General features: G+C 29.8%; 1 protein-coding gene across 1 annotated transcript in view; it reads right to left on the bottom strand.

Moving 5' to 3' along the window:
• The window catches only part of LOC107450819 (RYamide receptor), a 117,913-nt gene that overhangs the window by 74,650 nt on the left and 24,568 nt on the right, over positions 1–18,695 (bottom strand). Inside the window, exon 2 of the mRNA XM_043043079.2 lies at positions 6,002–6,409. Coding sequence (XP_042899013.1) covers positions 6,002–6,372 — 371 coding nt within the window. The 5' untranslated portion in view covers positions 6,373–6,409. The remainder of the gene's footprint in view (positions 1–6,001; positions 6,410–18,695) is intronic.

Below are 18,695 nucleotides of genomic sequence, written 5' to 3'. Positions count from 1 at the left end.
TATTGTGTATGTAGCGAATATTTAGTAAAGCATCAAAACGAATATTTTTCAAAATATAAAAACCGAATATTTAGTGAAATATGAAAAGCAAATATTTAGTTAATAGAAAAAGTTTTTCTAAATAAGAGGCAATATATATGTAAAGCAAATACGTAATACATATATATATATAACGTTAAACATTACGAATACATGATGTTAAACGTTATCTGTTACTTTGAACTTATTTTATTATATATGTAGCGAATATTTAGTAAAGTATGAAGAGCGAATATTTAGTAAAATATGAAAAAGCCAATATTTAGTTAATACGAAAAGTTTTGCTAAATATGTGACAACAGTATTATTGTACGAATACATATCGTCAAACTTTATTTGTTGCTTTAAATATATTTTACATTTGAAGAATGTTCTTCACTATCTATTCATGTTTCGGAAAAATACATTTAATCTTAAACTTTCGAAATGCCCGAAGCATTTTGCCCTACAAATTCAGGCTTAGGGTAAACAAGATTTCACAAAATAAAGATTTCGACAGCACTATAAACAGTCTTAAGTTAAAATCGAAAATGGCAAGCACTTTTAACAAAACTCCTAAAAGTCTCAATATGAGTTTGTAGAATCATTAGAAAGTTGAAGTATAAAATATTAGAAAATACTTTAAAAATCACTTGAGAAAATTTAGTGTATTGGTATGATTAAGACGTGAGCATAATAGACAGGTAGCTTAAATAAATAATCACAAGAAACTGAAGCAATAAGATATTTGAATGATGAAAGTGATTTGAAAATAAACTAATCATTTCAAATCACATTTGTTTCTTCTCATTCACATCTGGCAAGTCTTGAAAATGAGCGCCTTTTTTGGAACACTTGTAACATCATGAAGACTGTTATTTCCAATTTGTATATTTTTAAAGTGAATGAAGCTTTTTAACCAAATAGTATAGAATCTTATTTATCTGAAAAATAATGCAATGATAAAACTTTTTCCCATACAGCACATTGTGATAAATGTGTACCGTTTTCACCTATTACACATTATGATAAATATGTAACTTTTCTCACAATACATATCATTACTTTATCACACATTGAGACTAGTGTAACTTTAACCATGCATTTATTACTTTGGTTGATGTCAACTAGGAATATCTGAAACTATATAATATAACAAATTGGAAACATTGTATGATAAAGCAAAAAAATCAATAAATAATAAGTCATTGATAATATTTTGGAAGCTTTATATCTTTAAACAACAAAATTTAAATCAATAGACTTGTTCAAGTGTTTTTCTCTTTACTCAAAAGTTCATTTTTTCCTTTTCAAAAAGTGTAAAATTATCTTAACATACTGAACTTTTCCTGAAACTGACAAATTTAATAGTCCTTACGTTTCGAAAAACTTAATGTGAGTCAAAAAAATTTAACAGTTTGTAGTTTCGAAAATGAATCAGCGACAAATACAGATAACAGGCATATGACTTTTTACTGAGTCGTGTGTCTTTTTTCTAGTAACAACATTTTTTAACTTCGTACCTTCAATACTATAATTGTTTATTTAAGTTCTAATTTGTTTTTATAACATACATGGTAAATGGAATAATAATGAATGTAACGGATTAGTATATAATAATGTACAATAATGATGAAATATAATGTAATGTAGAATTCTGAATTCTGAATGATAATAAGATTCAAAATTTTATTTTGAAACAAAAACAAAAAAAAAGATTTTTTAAGCATGTAAAAAATTTTTAAAAAATACAGGGATATCAAAACACTATAATACAACATTTCAAAGAATTTGATGCATTATTATCCATAAAACAAAATGGTTTTCAGGTAAATATTTTCGGAATCGGTTGCTGTAGCTCATTCAGAAAGATTTAAGTAATTAGAATGCTTGAAATAACTTCCTACACAATATAGTTTCAAGTATAATAGATTATTTCCCATAAGTTAAAAAAAAATGATTTCATAAAAAATAATCACAAACATTCTTTTTATTTCTTCTTTCTTTCTTCTTACTCCTTTTCTATAGACTAAAAATGAATAAGCATGGTATTTTCTTTACATACTGAAATCTTAAATAATATTTGACCTTATAAATTAAAACTTTTCAGAACCTATAGTTATGTTTGAATTATAAATTAAATCATAGGAGCAATTACAAAAATGGACTCTAAAAATGCTATTAATTTTTATATTAATGACAATTCTTTAATGTTTTTGGAAAAAAAACTGCAGCAGTAGATATACTATATCATTAAAAATGATTTTACATTAATAATTCAATTATAATTAAATTAAAAATCTTATACCAATTTGAAATTTAAATTAAAATTAATATTTATTCGATTTCAATTAAAGATCTTAATTCAGTTTGCATCTTTATAGTTTATTTTAAAACGGTAATTAACTTAATTATTTCGATTTTTTTTGTTATACCCGTTATTTTTCATTTCTAGCCATAAATTTAAATTTAATTTAACATCATTCAGATTAATTTTAGGGTTGGTTTTGCTTTATCATTTGTTTTCGCCTTTGATTTCGCTATTCATAGAGGAAATAAATGTAAAGATTATCTGATATGAAATTGAAATAATTGCAAACATTATGGAGCTAATTTTCACTTGATATTACGGAGCTATGTCAACGATTTTCATAGTATTAATTTGTTTTTATATAATTCTACATTTAATTTTCGTATTCTTGGCTGTATTGTTAGACAATTGATGCAACTATTACTTATCTATGCATAAATAAATTTAATTATGCATAAGCAAATGCACAGCTCGTCCATATACTCAGAGTGTGCTGGATGACCTTCGACCTCTCGGGGTGTTCTATCGTGCTGACGAGTAAATTACTATCAGTATTCCTTCCGGGAAGCTCGGTTTAGTAATTCGTGCATTATTATATTCTCCAAAAATGATTTGTACCCTTCAAAAAAATTTAATTTGTTCTTATCCTTTCTTTAAACCATGTACAGGATATTTCTCATTAATCTAAATAATTTTTAAATGCGCATGGTAAGCTGTTTTACAACTTATAAAGTTTTATTATGTGGTATAGGGATATTGAACTCAAAATTAAAAGTGGTAAAATATTTTACCATGGACGCTAAAAACTGGAGGTGGAGCTAAGATATTCGGAAATTATTCAGGAAGAAAAAAATTAATGTAAAATTACAGCACTGTATAGTAATGACATTTCTAGTAAAAAACAACAACTTAATTCTGGTTATTTTACCAAATTATAATATTCAAACCATAGGGGAGAGTGGGGTCAATTGTAACATTTTTTACTTAACTATTTTTAACTAACAAAAAATCCAATTTATTATTAGTATTAATTGACAGACGAGTAAAGTAGACTATCCTCTACTAGAAGGAAAATAAATACCTTATTTTAAATTTTATTATATTAGTTATTAACAATTTTTGACAGTCGTGCACTTGTTACAATTGTCCCCACTTACGGAGTCAATCGTAACCGTTCATAAATTCAACTAAAACATAGTTAATTATACATATTATCGTAGTTGTGATATATTTTTTATTGATCAAAATAGTAGTGATATTTTAGGAGTAAAAATAATAATGAGCAGAGACCTAAAGGGTTAAACTTTTAACTTTAAGGGGTTAAAAATTTTAATTTATGCTGTGAAAGGTGACAAATAAAATAATGCACATGCAACATAATATAAATGATATAGGAAACTATTGGTGGTTNATAAAACAAACTGACTTTCAGGTAAATTTTTTTGGAATTGGTTGTTGTAGCTCATTCAGAAAGATTTAACTAGGTAAAATGCTTGAACATAATATTTTACCCACTACAGTTTCAAATATAACAAATTATTTTCCATAAGTTAAAAAAAATGATTAAAAAATAAAACACAAACATTCTTTTTATTTCTTTTTACTCCTTTGCTATTGAATAAAAATTAATAAGTATGGTATTCTCTTTATATATTGAAATCTTCATTTGGCCTTATAAATTAAAACTTTTCAGAACTTATAGTTATGTTTGAATTATAAATTAAATCATAGGCGCGATTTCAAAAACGGATTCTAAAAATGCTATTAATTTTCATATTAATGGCAATTCAATAATGTTTTTGACAGTAAAAATATTTAAAAAGTGCTGCAGTATCCTATGTCATTAAAAATTATTTTACATTAATAATTCAGTTATAATTAAATTAAGAATCTCATATCAATTTGAAATTTAAATTAAAATTAATCTTTATTCGATTTCAATTAAAAGATCTTAATTCAGTTTGCATCTTTATAGTTTATTTTAAATCGGTAATTAACTTAATTATTTCGATTTCTTTTTTTTATACCCGTTATATTTCATATATAGCCATAAATTTAAATTTAATTTAACATTATTCAGACTAATTTTAGAGTTGGTTTTGCTTTATCATTTGTTTTCGCCTATGATTTCGCTATTGATAGATGAAATAAATGTAAAGATTATCTGATATGAAATTGAAATAATTACAAACATTATGGAGCTGTAGCGTATCTACCACTACAATATTACAACTACAATTCACTAGTATATAAGACATGTTAACTCTACTCTATGTTTGGGTACATTTCAGAGATGAGGGTTGATATGATCGATAGCTACCATCCCCACAGAGTTGATTTGCACATGATATTATGGGGCTATGTCAACAATTTTAATAGTATTAATTTGTTTTTATATAATTCTACATTTAATTTTCTTATTCTTGGGGCTGTATTATTAGACAATTGATGCAACTATTATTTATCTATGCATAAATAAATTTAATTATGCATAAACAAATGCACAGCTCAGCCACATGCTCTGGGTGTGCTAGATGACCTTCGACCTCTCGGGGTGCTCTATTGTGGTGACGAGTAAATTACTATCACTATTCCTTTCGGGGAGGCCGGTTTAGTAATCCGTGCATTATTATATTCTATAAAAACGAACAAATTTAATTTGTTCTTATCCTTCATTTAAACCATGTACAGGATATTTCTCATCAGTCTAAATAATTTTTAAATGCCCATGGTAAGCTCTTTTACCACTTATAAAGTCTTATTATGTGGTATAGGGATATTGAACTCAAAATTAAAAGTGGCAAAATATTTTACCATGGACATTAAAATCTTGAGGAAGAGGTAGGTATACTAAACGCGGCCTTAAAAATAGTTACATTCGAACCGGGAGAGGGGTCATAAAATCATACTGAAGATAATCAGAAATTATTCAGGAAGAAAAAAATTAAGGTTAAATTACAGCACTGTATAGTAATGACATTTCTGGTTAAAAAAAAAACAACAGCATAATTCTGGTTATTTTACCAAATTATAATATTTAAACCATGCAATTGAAAATTTTTTGTTCCTATGGTAACGCTTACCGGGAATTCTGATTTTCAAAATAATAGTTCTTATTATTTCACATTTAGTAAAAACGCAAATCTGAAAAGTAAGTTTAGTATCATGATAAAATTACCAAACTTCATCATAAATTGTAATTTATGATAAAGTTTGGTAATTCTTTATTGTTATTTTTGGTAATTTGGTAATATTTTTGGTGATATTTTATTGTTGTTTTTACCAAAATCATTTGCTAAAGAGTTTCGGTAATAATAACTGAGTCTTTGGGTGTTCTCATGCAGCTAGATACACTGCAAATTTCATCTTATTCTTGTAGTTTCGACCATTTTTTTCTCAGTGTGCCTTAAATAGTTTTGTAATTAAAGATAACAAAGTATTTTCTTTATTAAGACACAACGCTGGTAATTTAATTAGTCAGTTGCATTCCAAACATGTCATTGGCAGTCAATATACTTGTTTTTGTTTTTTTTAAATTTGAAAACTTTGCTGTCAATACTCTATATTTATATATCAGAATATATGTTAAGTATATTATTTAAATTAATATACCTATGATTTTAATAATCGAAAATGTTATGTACATAAAATGAAAAAGAAGTAAAATCTCACCTATCCAATCCAACAACAGTTAGAGTATAGACAGACACAGAGACGGAAACATGCTGAACAAATTGAACAACCGGACAGAATTCTGGCAGAAATATCCAACGTCCTAGAACGAAGTCCGTGTATGTGAAAGGTATTGAAAAGACTGCCATAGTGACGTCAGATAGCGCCAAATTCACCAAGAACAAGCGTATTGACCGACGTTTTCCAGACATCAAAACAGCAATGGCAGCTGCGTTTCCTCCTAGAGCAGCCAGTGCAGTACAACTGTACAGGACCACCAGAAACAACTGCATCTCCGGTCCTAATGCTTCAAGAGATGAGAAAAGCTCATCGGGATCCATTAACGTTGAATTTGATGAATTTCGAGACATTTTAATAAGTTTGAAATCTGAGCCAATGTATCAGGATCTGAAAAAAAATTATTACTTAATTAGCGAGTTCTTTACTTCGATAACAAAAGCTTATGAATGAAATATTGCAAATACTTAGGAAAATTTAATTTTTTCATAATTTTAAACATTATAAATGCTTTCTAACACTCAATTCACATTGATTGTAAAATGAGGTAAAGAGAGATGGTCATTGCTAGATTTGGTCTTTTTCCTGACGTTCGATTGCCCAACAATTCAAAAAGATCTACTACGTTTCCCCGACAGGATTGTTTGCTAGACAACTCATTTCCTAGACATGCATATTTAACCGACAATTTAAATTCCTGACATGTACATTTTCACACAATTTACTGTCCCGATGAGTACGTTTTGCAAATAGGGCTAACATGTAAGAGAAATGAGTATAAGATTCTCTGTTGGCAACGACTTTTTAAATAAGGCTGGGCTACATATGGCAAGAAAGTGCGATATTAATGGCTGTTTATGTAATAACTGTGTTTCTTGTAAACTTTCCCACTGCTTACAAAGGGACCTTGGACCTTCCAGAAACACCAGCTATTTCTAAGTAGCATTAAAAAGCTTGTTTTTTTTTTTCTAAATCCTTTTTCCTTTAATTTGTATGCACTCATTTGTTTGATTTTTTACTCTTTTTATTTTTTTGTAATTTTTTTTATTCTTTTTATTTTATTTAATTTTTTTAATTCTATTTTTAATCTTTCTTTATTGATTTTTTTAAGCATTTTTATTTGCTTTACATAATTCTTTGTTATGCTTTCACATGACAATGGAGCATTATAAGCAATACCATGGAAATAATCCATAGTTGAAATCCTATAATCCATAGTTGTTCCTATATACAGTAATATTTTGTTCTTATTTTGTTACCGTTGTTGAACAGTCGACCCGATTCATTGAGTTTACGACTGCTAATGTCCAACTCCGCAGCCTTGTAATTTTGAACCCAATCCAGAAGACAAGGGAGCTCCTGACTCAAGTACTGGGAGAAATTTGAGTTCGTGGAGGACTTTTTGATGGAACTGCATTTGCGTTACATGGTGAGAAAAACCAGGAAAACCTCCCACGGTTAGCCTGACTGCAAGAGGACTCTAACCCTTGATCCGTCTACCACTAAGGGTACCTTACATCAGCACTGTCGTTTGTGCAAGCCGGGTTTGGAATTCGAATCAACCAGTCATTGCTGAGATTCAAACCCGGTTCACCTCATTTGAAGGCAAACGCTCTATCCCCTGAGCCACCACGACTCTATCTGCAATTATAGTGGAAATTCTGTTTTTTCTTTAAACGTATTAATTTCAAAAGTTGGCGAATGATGCCTACTACGAACGATGTCTTTTGATTTACCGCATAGTTAGTAATTTTCCAAAATTAATGATTAATCCAATCATTTATATCTGTCAATAACTTAATATTTTCGATATTTTTTTGTCGGGTAAATGCACTATCGAACAAATAAACTGTTGGGTAAATAGCAAACTGGCAAATGTCTGACACTAGTAGGGGAAATAAGCAGTTCTGCAAATGTACCTATCTGGAAGGTAAACTTTCAAGCTAGAGTGCCTGTTGGGCAAATAAGTTGCCAGAAAATAAGTTGCCAGGCAATAGAGCTGCAGGGCAACTGATTGTTGGGAAAAAGTACCGGCATTTAGGTTGCAGTACATTTTACCGTAAAATTCATTTTTGCCAGACCATGTAACGGAACAAAAAACCTGATATATCGTAATTTTTACAGTATTACCGAAAAATCACTGAGTCAATCTAATAAAATAAATTTTGTAAAAATTACTACATATGTAACGGTAAAAATGGTTTTTATGAATGAAGCATGCAAAGTACCAGCAATTTATACCATAATTTGATCCGGAATTTTTTTACAGTGTAGCTATTGAAACTATTCTATCATTCTACTTCAATCAATCTAATCTTTTTCTAATTTTTTGTGTGTTTGCAGCATTAAGAGATCGATAATTGTTAAAGTTGAAATGTTTAGAAGTTGAAAACTTCTGAAGACATTGAAGAAATTTGATATCATTTGAAATAATTTTTTGGAAGGGAAGAAATGATTACAGCATACGTGCTTTTTAAAATCTAAGGAATAGTTTCAAACAAATTCATTTTTTGCTTATATTTAAGTAATCCAAGTATGTCTCAGTTTTTATATGAATATATGCAAAATTGTTATTTTTTTTTAAAAAAAATTGAAAAGGCTGGAATGCCGCTACAACTTTTCTTATTTAAGCAAGCATCGTTTTTTATTTACGCAAAACGAGTTTAGTATTTCTTTCTTCAAATATTACTCAAATAGCAAACGTATGTTAATAAAATTATGTCAAAATTATTCAACCATTAGCAATTTTGAGAGTTTTAGCGGAAAGATCTAGCGAAGGACTTCGTTTAAGTAAAACTAAATCTTATTTATGCTACAATAGATAGTAACCTAACCATAAACATCCACATGATTAGTTCAACTTAAGAGATAACTAGTATTTACGTAGCTAGGAAAGGATTTTAAGACCCAGCAGTTCATTTTCTTCTTGTATTTTCCTAAGAAGAAATAATCATCACAATGAGATATTTTCTTTCATTGTACATTGCCTTTTATTCTGAGACATAATCAGAGATCGTCTTGAATTTCAGAGTCAGAATTAACTACTTGTGCTACCTATCTTCAGATCTTGTTAAACTGTGAATAAGTGCTTGGTAAGAAATAGTTTTTTTTCCATTGATCTGGTGCCAAACGAAAACATTGCATATTTTCTATTTTATTAATCCTTATACTTAGAGTTGAGTTTAAGAACTGTAGGGTTGGTTGCTAAAGAAGTCATTGTGATTTGACTTAGAGTACAAAAATCGTGATTGGTATTAAAGAATTATCAAAATTTAATGTCCACTATTTAAAATTGTCTTCAGACAAATAAGAAGAAAAAAACATAAAGCTTTTTTTTTTCATTCTAAAACATAATAAAAGAGCTTTTCAAATGTTAGAGTTTGAATTAATTACTTGAGGTTGCCAGTTCATGATGCTTTAACAGATCATTTAAATAACCGTTGGTTAAGAAATGGTTTTTTTCATTGATCTGATTCCAAATCACTTAACATGCTATATCTCCTATCTTATCAATCTTTATTTCTTGCAATGAGTTTAAGAACTGTAAAATAAATTATAACTAAAGATAATTTCCGCATACATCATGATTTAAATACAAAATCTTGTACTAAATTACAAAGTTATTAAAAGGTAATGCCTCTTATTAAAACTTAGAAACGCTCATAAATCTTAGATGTCAAAATTGTCTAATTTTCCTTATTGATAATTATATTAGAATATTTATAATTTTGATTTAAAAACAGACTGCCATCCAGCTGGCGAAAGATTGGTGACTGGTGCAAGTTGAATCTGTCGGGTCACAAAGTCCTCCATGCTCCCATAACAAATCAAAACCTCTGAGAGTACTGAATTGGAAATTGATCGTTCTCTTGTTCAGGTCAAAATTACGATTTGTGGATGAATGAATGGATGTATGAATGGGTGTGGCTGAAGTCGAGTTCTTGACCATAAATGGCGGTACTGGAAAGCAAGAACAATACCACCCTCTCTACCTTAATGGCCGAGGACAACAATAACTGATTTGTAATAGTTGGTAAAACAATTATTGGGTCTTTTTGAAATCCAAGATTCATACAGTAAAATGGTTCTACCACTGAAAAAGTTTCCTTAATCATTGGCAACTATACATCTGTAAACATTTTAGTCTGAATTACATTTTTCCTTGATTGAAATTATCAAAATTATGTCTTTTATTATCGAATATTACTAGTCAATACCGCACATTTTTCTCAATATTTTCTATTCCGTCACATAAAATATTCACTGCTTACTTAAAAAACAACAACACTCAGTTCTTAAATAACTTGACTATTTTAGATTCTCTTCTTTTTAATGAGCTATGAATTTATAATCAAAACACCTACGCATGATTACTTTAGTGTTAATCATTAAGTTAAGGTATCCGCATTATTGGCTTTTCTCTACTTTTGCTACAATTCCAAACAGATTGCTACAATTCCAAAATAATTGCTCAACAGATCAAGTTTTTGTAAATATAACTAAAAAAGAAAAGAAATTCCTCACTTGATCATCAATACAGTAATTAAAAGTGCAGTTCAGAAATAATATACTTTCAGATCTTTTAAAATTATTTTAAATATGTAAAAAGCTATTCGTAAAAAAAATGCCAATTAACTTTTAATTTTTAATTTTTCGATTTTTATTTTTAATAATAAATAATTTTTTTTTTAAACAAATAAAGTATTTTAATACTTGAAATAGCGTTTGTCACATTAATAATAAGTTTTCGTGCAAATCATAACAGGCAATCATTCATTTGATTTATGCATCTCATTTTCACATCATTAGATCTAAAACCAGACGAGACGGAAAAAAAATTACATTTAATCGAACATTTCGCTCAGTTGGATAAAGTTATCTTTCATTCAGAGTTTGAATAAGAAAATTTTAAGGAATCAAACAAATGGATACCTCACGAATAGATTCAAAAGCGGTTCGTAAAGATTTTTAAAGATTATAGGTTTTCTTCCTTATAATGGCATTTTAATATCTCTTAAAGACTGATAAATAGGTTATGCACAAAATTCCTTTTTAATATTTAATGTAAAATGCTCTTCAGAAAAAAATATTTCGAACACTGTGTAATAAATTATTTTCCTTTTAATGATCATTTTAAAGATAGTTCTTTGAATGTAGATTTTAAGGAATTTAAAAGCACTTTTATGAAATGAGTGGCTTAATCGGAAATAAATCCGGTCTGTTTTTAATGATGGGTTGCGAAAAATTCTAATAATTATCTCAAACAAGTTTTTAAATATACATTTAAATAAAACTGAAAGCATAAAAAGTACTAAATTTAATCAGGACTGCGTTTTGAGAGAATAAATTACTCAGGGAATGGTATTTTTTAAAAAAAAGCAAACTTTTTAAGAAACAACTTTGAAAAGAAGAATAAAAAATTTTCCTTGGTAAGTCTGCCTTTTGGCTTACGCATTATATAATCTGTTTAATATATTTACTTTTAAAAAATGGTTGTAATACATTAGTTTCGAATTAGTGAAGTAATCCAGAAAAAATAGTTAGATTTAATCTCTATAAATCAATTTATCATTGATAAATTAATTTGACAAAAAGAAAACGAAATTGTTTTAACAGCAATAAATTAATGTTCATTGTGAATTTAATTTTAATTTTATTTTGCAATCGGCTTAGACATAGAATAGTGGTACAAAAAAGAAACCTAAACCTTGAAAGGGAACAGTTATAACAAAATTTTTAAGTTCCCCAACAGAACCGTGGTGGCTCAGGAGATAGAGCTTCCGCCTTCCAATGAGGTGAACCGGGTTTGAATCCCAGCGATGGCTGGTCGATACGAATTCCGCATCCGGCTCACACCGACCATAGTGCTGACGTAAAATATTATCAGTGGCAGACGTCATAGTTAGAGTCCCCTTTGCAGTCAGGCTATCCGTGGGAGGTTTTCACAGTTTTCCGCAACATGTAACGTAAGTGCAAGTTAGTTTCATCTAAACGTTTTCCACGAAGACAAATTTCTCCCAATACTTGAATCATGAGTTCCCTTGTCTTCTGGATTGGGCTCAAAAGGACTTGAATATCAATAACCGTAAACTCGAAAATTGGGTCGACTGTTCAGCGACGGTTATGAAATAAAATAAATTTCCCAACAAATAAAAAAACGAATTTTTAAAAGTCGAAACTGGTTCCGTTTACTACAAGAAAAAGAAAAGCAGCACGGAAATAAAATGTGCTCTGAATTGCTGGGGCTGAGTTCATATCACCCACAATCACTTACCGGCAGATCACGTAACATAACAACATAACAATTTCGAGGGCAGCTCATTTCGCTGACATGATCATTTTATGGCTAAATAATTAAACTATTAATTTCCTTTTTATAAAGACTTCTTTTATCTAAAATCAAAATTTATATTCGATTGAATGCAGTTGTACTGTATTATATTTGTTATTAAAATTAATGGTATTTAAAACAAGTCGTAGACAACTGTTCACACTAGGCATAGATAATAAATACAATGAAACCTCAGATTAGAAACACTTTTACAAAACGGACGCCTCTACGGACATTTTTTAACTCCCCGTGAATGCTTTATGAATTAATCATTATATTCCCTCTCCTCAAAGCGGACACTCCAGTAACCGGACACGGCCAATAATTTATGCTACTAAACGTTGATTTCAATCTCTTCAAATCGTACCAAGAAAAAAAAACTATTCTACTTCAAATTCCAAAAAAAAAAGCGAAAAGAAAGGAAAACGTTTCACCTTTTTTTTATAGCGTCTAAAGTTTTTGCCCTATCAGCACTTAAGCTATTTCACTACAAATGAATCTATCAATTCCAAGTAACCTTATCTTTGTATAGGTAGATAGGTAGGTATTTTATTCACGTCACACTAGAGCTGCACAATGGTGAAACATACCCGAGAATGATTCGAAGACATGCCATCACAATTTTGATCCTTTTTGAATCTCAGCTTAGAAAGGAGAGATGATGATACATGTGAAATATTTTGGACAGTCGCATTTTTTGAACAAAGCAGTTTATGAGAACCCACTAACTAAAATGATTCATTGAACGCTCCACTTCACCTTCCCCACTAACCACACCACGTGATCATATAAATCAAATATTTATTTAGACTCTTAAGAAATGATAGAATGAGAATACAACTACTCCATAGTGCCTGGTACCTTAATGGTAGGTATTGTCATAATCTTTTTCTATATGCATCACGAGAGGTATTTCCACGTTTCCTGCCAAGTGATGGGGAGGTATCAAAGGAGTGTAAACCCATTCTGATTAAAATCGGTGGAACTGAATTGAATTAAAAAATAATGAAATTGGTGTGAAAATACTAAATGATTTTGAAATGTGCGATGGAATATATGGTAACTCGCAACCGCCTAAAACAAACTTTCATTGCAAATTTCTTTTCAATTGAATAAAAGTAAAACAGAAGCTTGTGTATATATCAAATTTCTTAAGCTATTCTTTTTGTACTGAGTACATTATAATTTTGTTAAGTTTAATATCAAGGCAAATAGTTATTATGTCATTTTTTTTCCTTTGCCACCTGAAGAATTACCTTTCGTCATACAGGTATCTGAATGGCAGATTTGTTGGCCATTCTTTCACGGGCACCATATTAGGCGGGCCAACGTTACCCCCACAGTTAGGACAGATAGTACAGCGAATTAAAAGACAACCCTGCCTTGACCGGGATTCGAATCCAGAACCTTTTTGATGCAAAGTCAGTTCTCTGACCCCCACACAGGCCGGTCTTTAGTTATTATTGGTACATGAAGTATCATAAAATTAATCATTATAATTATATGATTAAATAGTCAGTATATCTCTGCAATTATTCTAAGACCAATTTATGGCGTTAGTCTTCGTTACTTTGCACCCTTACCCTAAAAGGACAACGGTCGTAAACTGACAATTTTTTGGTCCCATAAGTGTCCGCTTAAAGGTGGCTTCACTATGATTTTAGAGTAAGAACAAAGTAAATAGGAAATTGATGTTTTAAATATTTTCTAAAACCATATGCCATTTGAGTTAACTTCTAGTTAAAATCGATATTTGTTATAATATAATCAGTAATAAAAACCAATATTAGCTTGAAAATTTTTGCTGAGTTGCTTATTGACGAAAATGCTTCATAAATGTTGGTAATAGGTACTAATTGAAATGATAGAATAACCTATGTATTAAAAATCATATTATTATTGAAGCCAATGATGCTTAGATTTGGTAACGGGCACTGCAGAAGTTATGGTAATTGGTGCCTATAAAAGCTGCACCAATACTGTGTATTTTTATGATATATATTATGGAAATTGTCTTTTTACGGCCCTTCAAATATATAAGTGAAGGAGAAAATTGCTTGATAGTGTAAATTTTAAAAATCGTGAGCTGCTTTGAGCAACACCATTATACCAGAGATAGCTATATTTAGATGGAATAAACTACTAAATAGGTGTTTTACTTAATCTAATAAGGTAAAACCAGCAGGAAGAGCTTTAATTTTATTATTTGTGTCGCTGTTTGTCTTTCAGTTTTGCACATAATTTTGTATTTTTCTACAATACTGATTTATTGATTCTCTTTTTACAATCTTTACAAGGAACTAGGCTATAGTATAATTGATACAAAATTAATATTTTTTTAAAAAGAAGTAAAAGTTATATTTCTTTAAATTGTTCGGAATTTGAAAGGAAACCGATTTTTTTGCCATTTAAAAAAATCATTAAACATTTATGACTTGCTTACGGACTCATTTCTGTGTGTCTTTATTTTATATTGAAATAGTTTATGCTTAAAAAATATGCATGTTTGAAAAAAAGGGGGCTCATTTGCTCTTGAACAATAAAATGATAATATATATTTTTTCTTTCTTCATATAGTTCAGATCAGAACTTCTGCTAACGCTGAAATTTAAAGTTGTGGTTCTAAGATACCACTTTTTCCGACGTCAACATACAGAGCAAGAAAAACTTTACTCCCAGCGAAGACATTCGTCCTTTGAAACCAGGTCAGAAATACAGGTGAAATGAGCTGTCTACTAAGCGTTCGTGTCGTTGAAGTGATTGTCGGCGACATGAATAAAATTCTCTTCCCCCTTATGCTTTGCTAAAACACAATTGAAGTAAAATAAAGGCACGGTGGTTCAAGGGAAAAATCGTTTGCTTTTCAATTAGGTGCCTCTGCTTCGAATCCCAGCTGTGGCTGTCGGATACGAGTTCTGCTAACGGCACGCTCCGACTAAAGTTCTGACATAAAATATCATCAGTGGTAGACGTGGTAGATCATCGATTAGAATCCCTTTGACATCGGACTAATCATGGGAGTTTTTCGTGGTTTTCCTCCCTATGTAACGCAAATGAAAATTAGTTCAATCAAAAGTTCATAATGAATCAAAAAGACTAGTTTCTCGCGATGCTTGATCCAGGAATTCCCTTATCTTCTGGGTGGGGTTCAAAATTACAACGCTACGCTACGAAGTTGAACATTGTTAGTCACAAATTCAAAATTGGGCCGGTTGTTCAAAGACGGTTATAAAATAAAATTAAGTAAAACAAAGTATCATGGTTCAACAATATATAAAAATTTATTTTTATTGAGAACAAAAGTCCTAATTAAAATTTCCTTTGCTCTCTCATATAATTATGAGTTCCAATGCATAGGGATGGTTGTTTCGTAGATAATTGAATCGTAGCGTAGTTTTGTCGAGTCCATTACCGTTGCAATTAAAAATATTTATTATCGTTTTTCGGAATTTTGCAAGCGTATTTTTTTTGTATCTAGTTGTTAACAAAGACAAGATCAAATACATGCCAATTATAAAAACACCTGCAAATTACAGATTTTCAAAAATTGGAAATTCTAAATTCGAACTCTACCCATTCTAATGTGACAGTCTTCAACAACTCTACTTCAACCTATTTTAGCAACTATTTATTCCCTGTGTACGCATCTTAAAAATCAAATAAATGCATAAAATACGTAATATTTATGAAAATTAAATATGTGTAGAATAGTTTCCAGTTAAAATGTTGCTAACTGTTTTGAGCTTGTTACTATAAAATTACAAAATCAAGTTACATAAAATTATCAAAAATGGTTTGTTAAGAAGTTGTTTTTTTTTAGGGGGGGGGGCAAAATTTAACAGAAAACACTTTTCGTTGGAAAAAATTTTTAATAAATTTAAATTAATTTAATGCAAAAATATTGAGTCACTGTTTTTAAAGATTTGATTTGAATTTACTTTAAATTTATTAAATTTGTTTTATTAGTGAAACTTTTCACAATAACACTTACAATTTTACAATATGCTCGTACGGGTCTTGCACGTACGTGTGTTTCATAAATGTTATTTTAGAATTCTGAATTCCATTCTTCTCTTTATTTTATTTTTGAGGCAGCTTGAGTTTAAAATAAAGCAATATTTGCTGTTAAAAGGTTGAAAATTAGCTTAACACATGCTTCTTTAATTATACATGCAATTGATTTTCAATTTAATTATTTAATGTTTATGATTAGGTGAAGAGATCCGTAGTACAAGTAATTAAATAGCAAGACAAATGTTTGAATGTCAGTTTTTTTTCCTGTTGCACATTAATAGTATTTATTCAACATTCACTTAGGTTCTAAAATTATTTTTGATGGAGTTAACCAATGCAAATACTTTGTTTAATCAAGTAGACAAGCACAATTTCTGTTCTACGAATAAAGGAAGCTTGTATGCAAGATGCAAAGATTGCTAACTACTATGTTCATGAAGCTTGAGAAATTAAAGAAAATGTGTAAACACGACGTACTACAAAAGTTAAAAGGATTTTTCCTCAAAAATTCTGTATTCTTTATAAAAGTGCATTTTAACATTTGAGCTAACTTTGCAGTGTGCAATGAAATTTTGCTCTAAGAATTATAATCTTACAAAGGAGACTTGCACGTATGCTTCCAAATGTAATATGGATGTTGAAAGTTTGAAAAAAATGTTACTGAGGATATTGGCAAAATATTAATTTGGGATTAAAATTCGAATATCTGTCCAATAATCATCATTATTTCGGAGTGTAAAAGCAAAAATATGCTTTTTTGTTTCCCAGTTGAATCCTGATTATACACTTTGTTGTTTGTCTGTAGGATGATTTTTTGACATAATCTTTATTAAGAATTACTGCGATAAATGTTATTATAAAGTTTTATTGCATTTTGTCCATAACGGATTCTGCCTCACGTTATTTTGCTTAATTAAGATTCAGTCCAACTGTATTGTACTTCTCTAAAATTCTGCTTGATGGTATTTTGTGCTGGTAAAATTCTGCACGTGAAATTCTACCTCATTTGTTTTATGGAAAAACAAGATTCTGTTGCGTGATGTTTTGTCCACGTAAGATACTGTCTCACAATGTTTTGTTCTCGCGTGATATTGTCTGACAATATTTCGGGCACAGAAGACTCTACAGGATAGTTACTTTGAACACAGGAGATTACACAGGATATATATTTTTGGCATAGTAGATTCTATAGGATAGATATTTTGGGCATTGAGAATTCTACAGGGGATAGAATATTCTATAATATAGATATTTTGAGTACAGAAGATTCTGCAGGATATATATTTTGCTCATAGTAGATTTTTTTAATCGAGGTTCTGTTAAACGAACCTTTAATCATAGATACAATAAAATAATATATCAAAATGTTTGCCTTTTGCAGATTATCAATGAAATTCATTTAAAGGAACATGTTGTTCCGAGGAAAAGTAAGTGCTCATTTTTCATGAAAATAAATGATATTGCTTTCAATAGCTTATTCTCTCTGGTTAAACGTACCAAATTTATAAAATATTTAACCATCTTTCTATTTTAAAATAAGTCTGTTAAATTTATTTTTCTTCACTATTCGACAATTTAAACACTTTCAACGACATCGATATTACCTCTGTCAATCTAAATAAAATGAGGTTTCAAGTCTCAAAAGAACAAAGCGATTGAACTCGACGTGCTCAGAATATGAATTTCTAATCAACACTATTTTCCCGAGTTTAAGGAAGAAAATAAATTGCTGAATTTATCATTACCGACATGTAAAGAATGGCATCGTTTCAAGAAGCCAATATAGTTTTATTATTTTAAGTGTCACTGATTTGGAGAGATATTTTATTCACCATGAGAGCTTTCTGAATCAAAATAAATTGATGTTTTATTCTGGAAGCTTGCAGGAGGGAAGTTTAACTGAATTTAGTTTCAAATAAAATAAAGTACGAAAATGTAAAGAATAAAACTAAAATATAAAATGTTAAGTAAAATGAAAACAAAATTATTGCTTTATATATATATATATATATATATATAATGAAACCAGGTCACTAGTGTAAAGTAACGGTAATGATTTTATTAACTCACAAATGTAGTTATATATACAGTACACAAAAACTCAAAAATAGTAGCCAAAATTGGCGGCACATTTATCCCATTGCGATGTTAGCTAGTCGATTCCATCTTTGAAGGACCCAGTAGGCTGCTATCGGATCCAGGGCTGGTCCCAGTCACACGCGTTGTCGTCCGTAGTGAATCGATGTCCGCGAATAGCTTGTTTCAGACTTTCGGTGGATGCTCCAGACTTTCCCACCAAAACTGTTGCAATATCGTCTTCACCGCATTGGC

This window comes from Parasteatoda tepidariorum, chromosome 5 (genome assembly GCF_043381705.1).
Source record: "Parasteatoda tepidariorum isolate YZ-2023 chromosome 5, CAS_Ptep_4.0, whole genome shotgun sequence".
NCBI classification, from domain to species: Eukaryota; Metazoa; Arthropoda; class Arachnida; order Araneae; family Theridiidae; genus Parasteatoda; species Parasteatoda tepidariorum.
The sequence above is the reverse complement of the archived record's forward strand: the minus strand, read 5'-3'. Positions and strand labels throughout refer to the sequence as shown.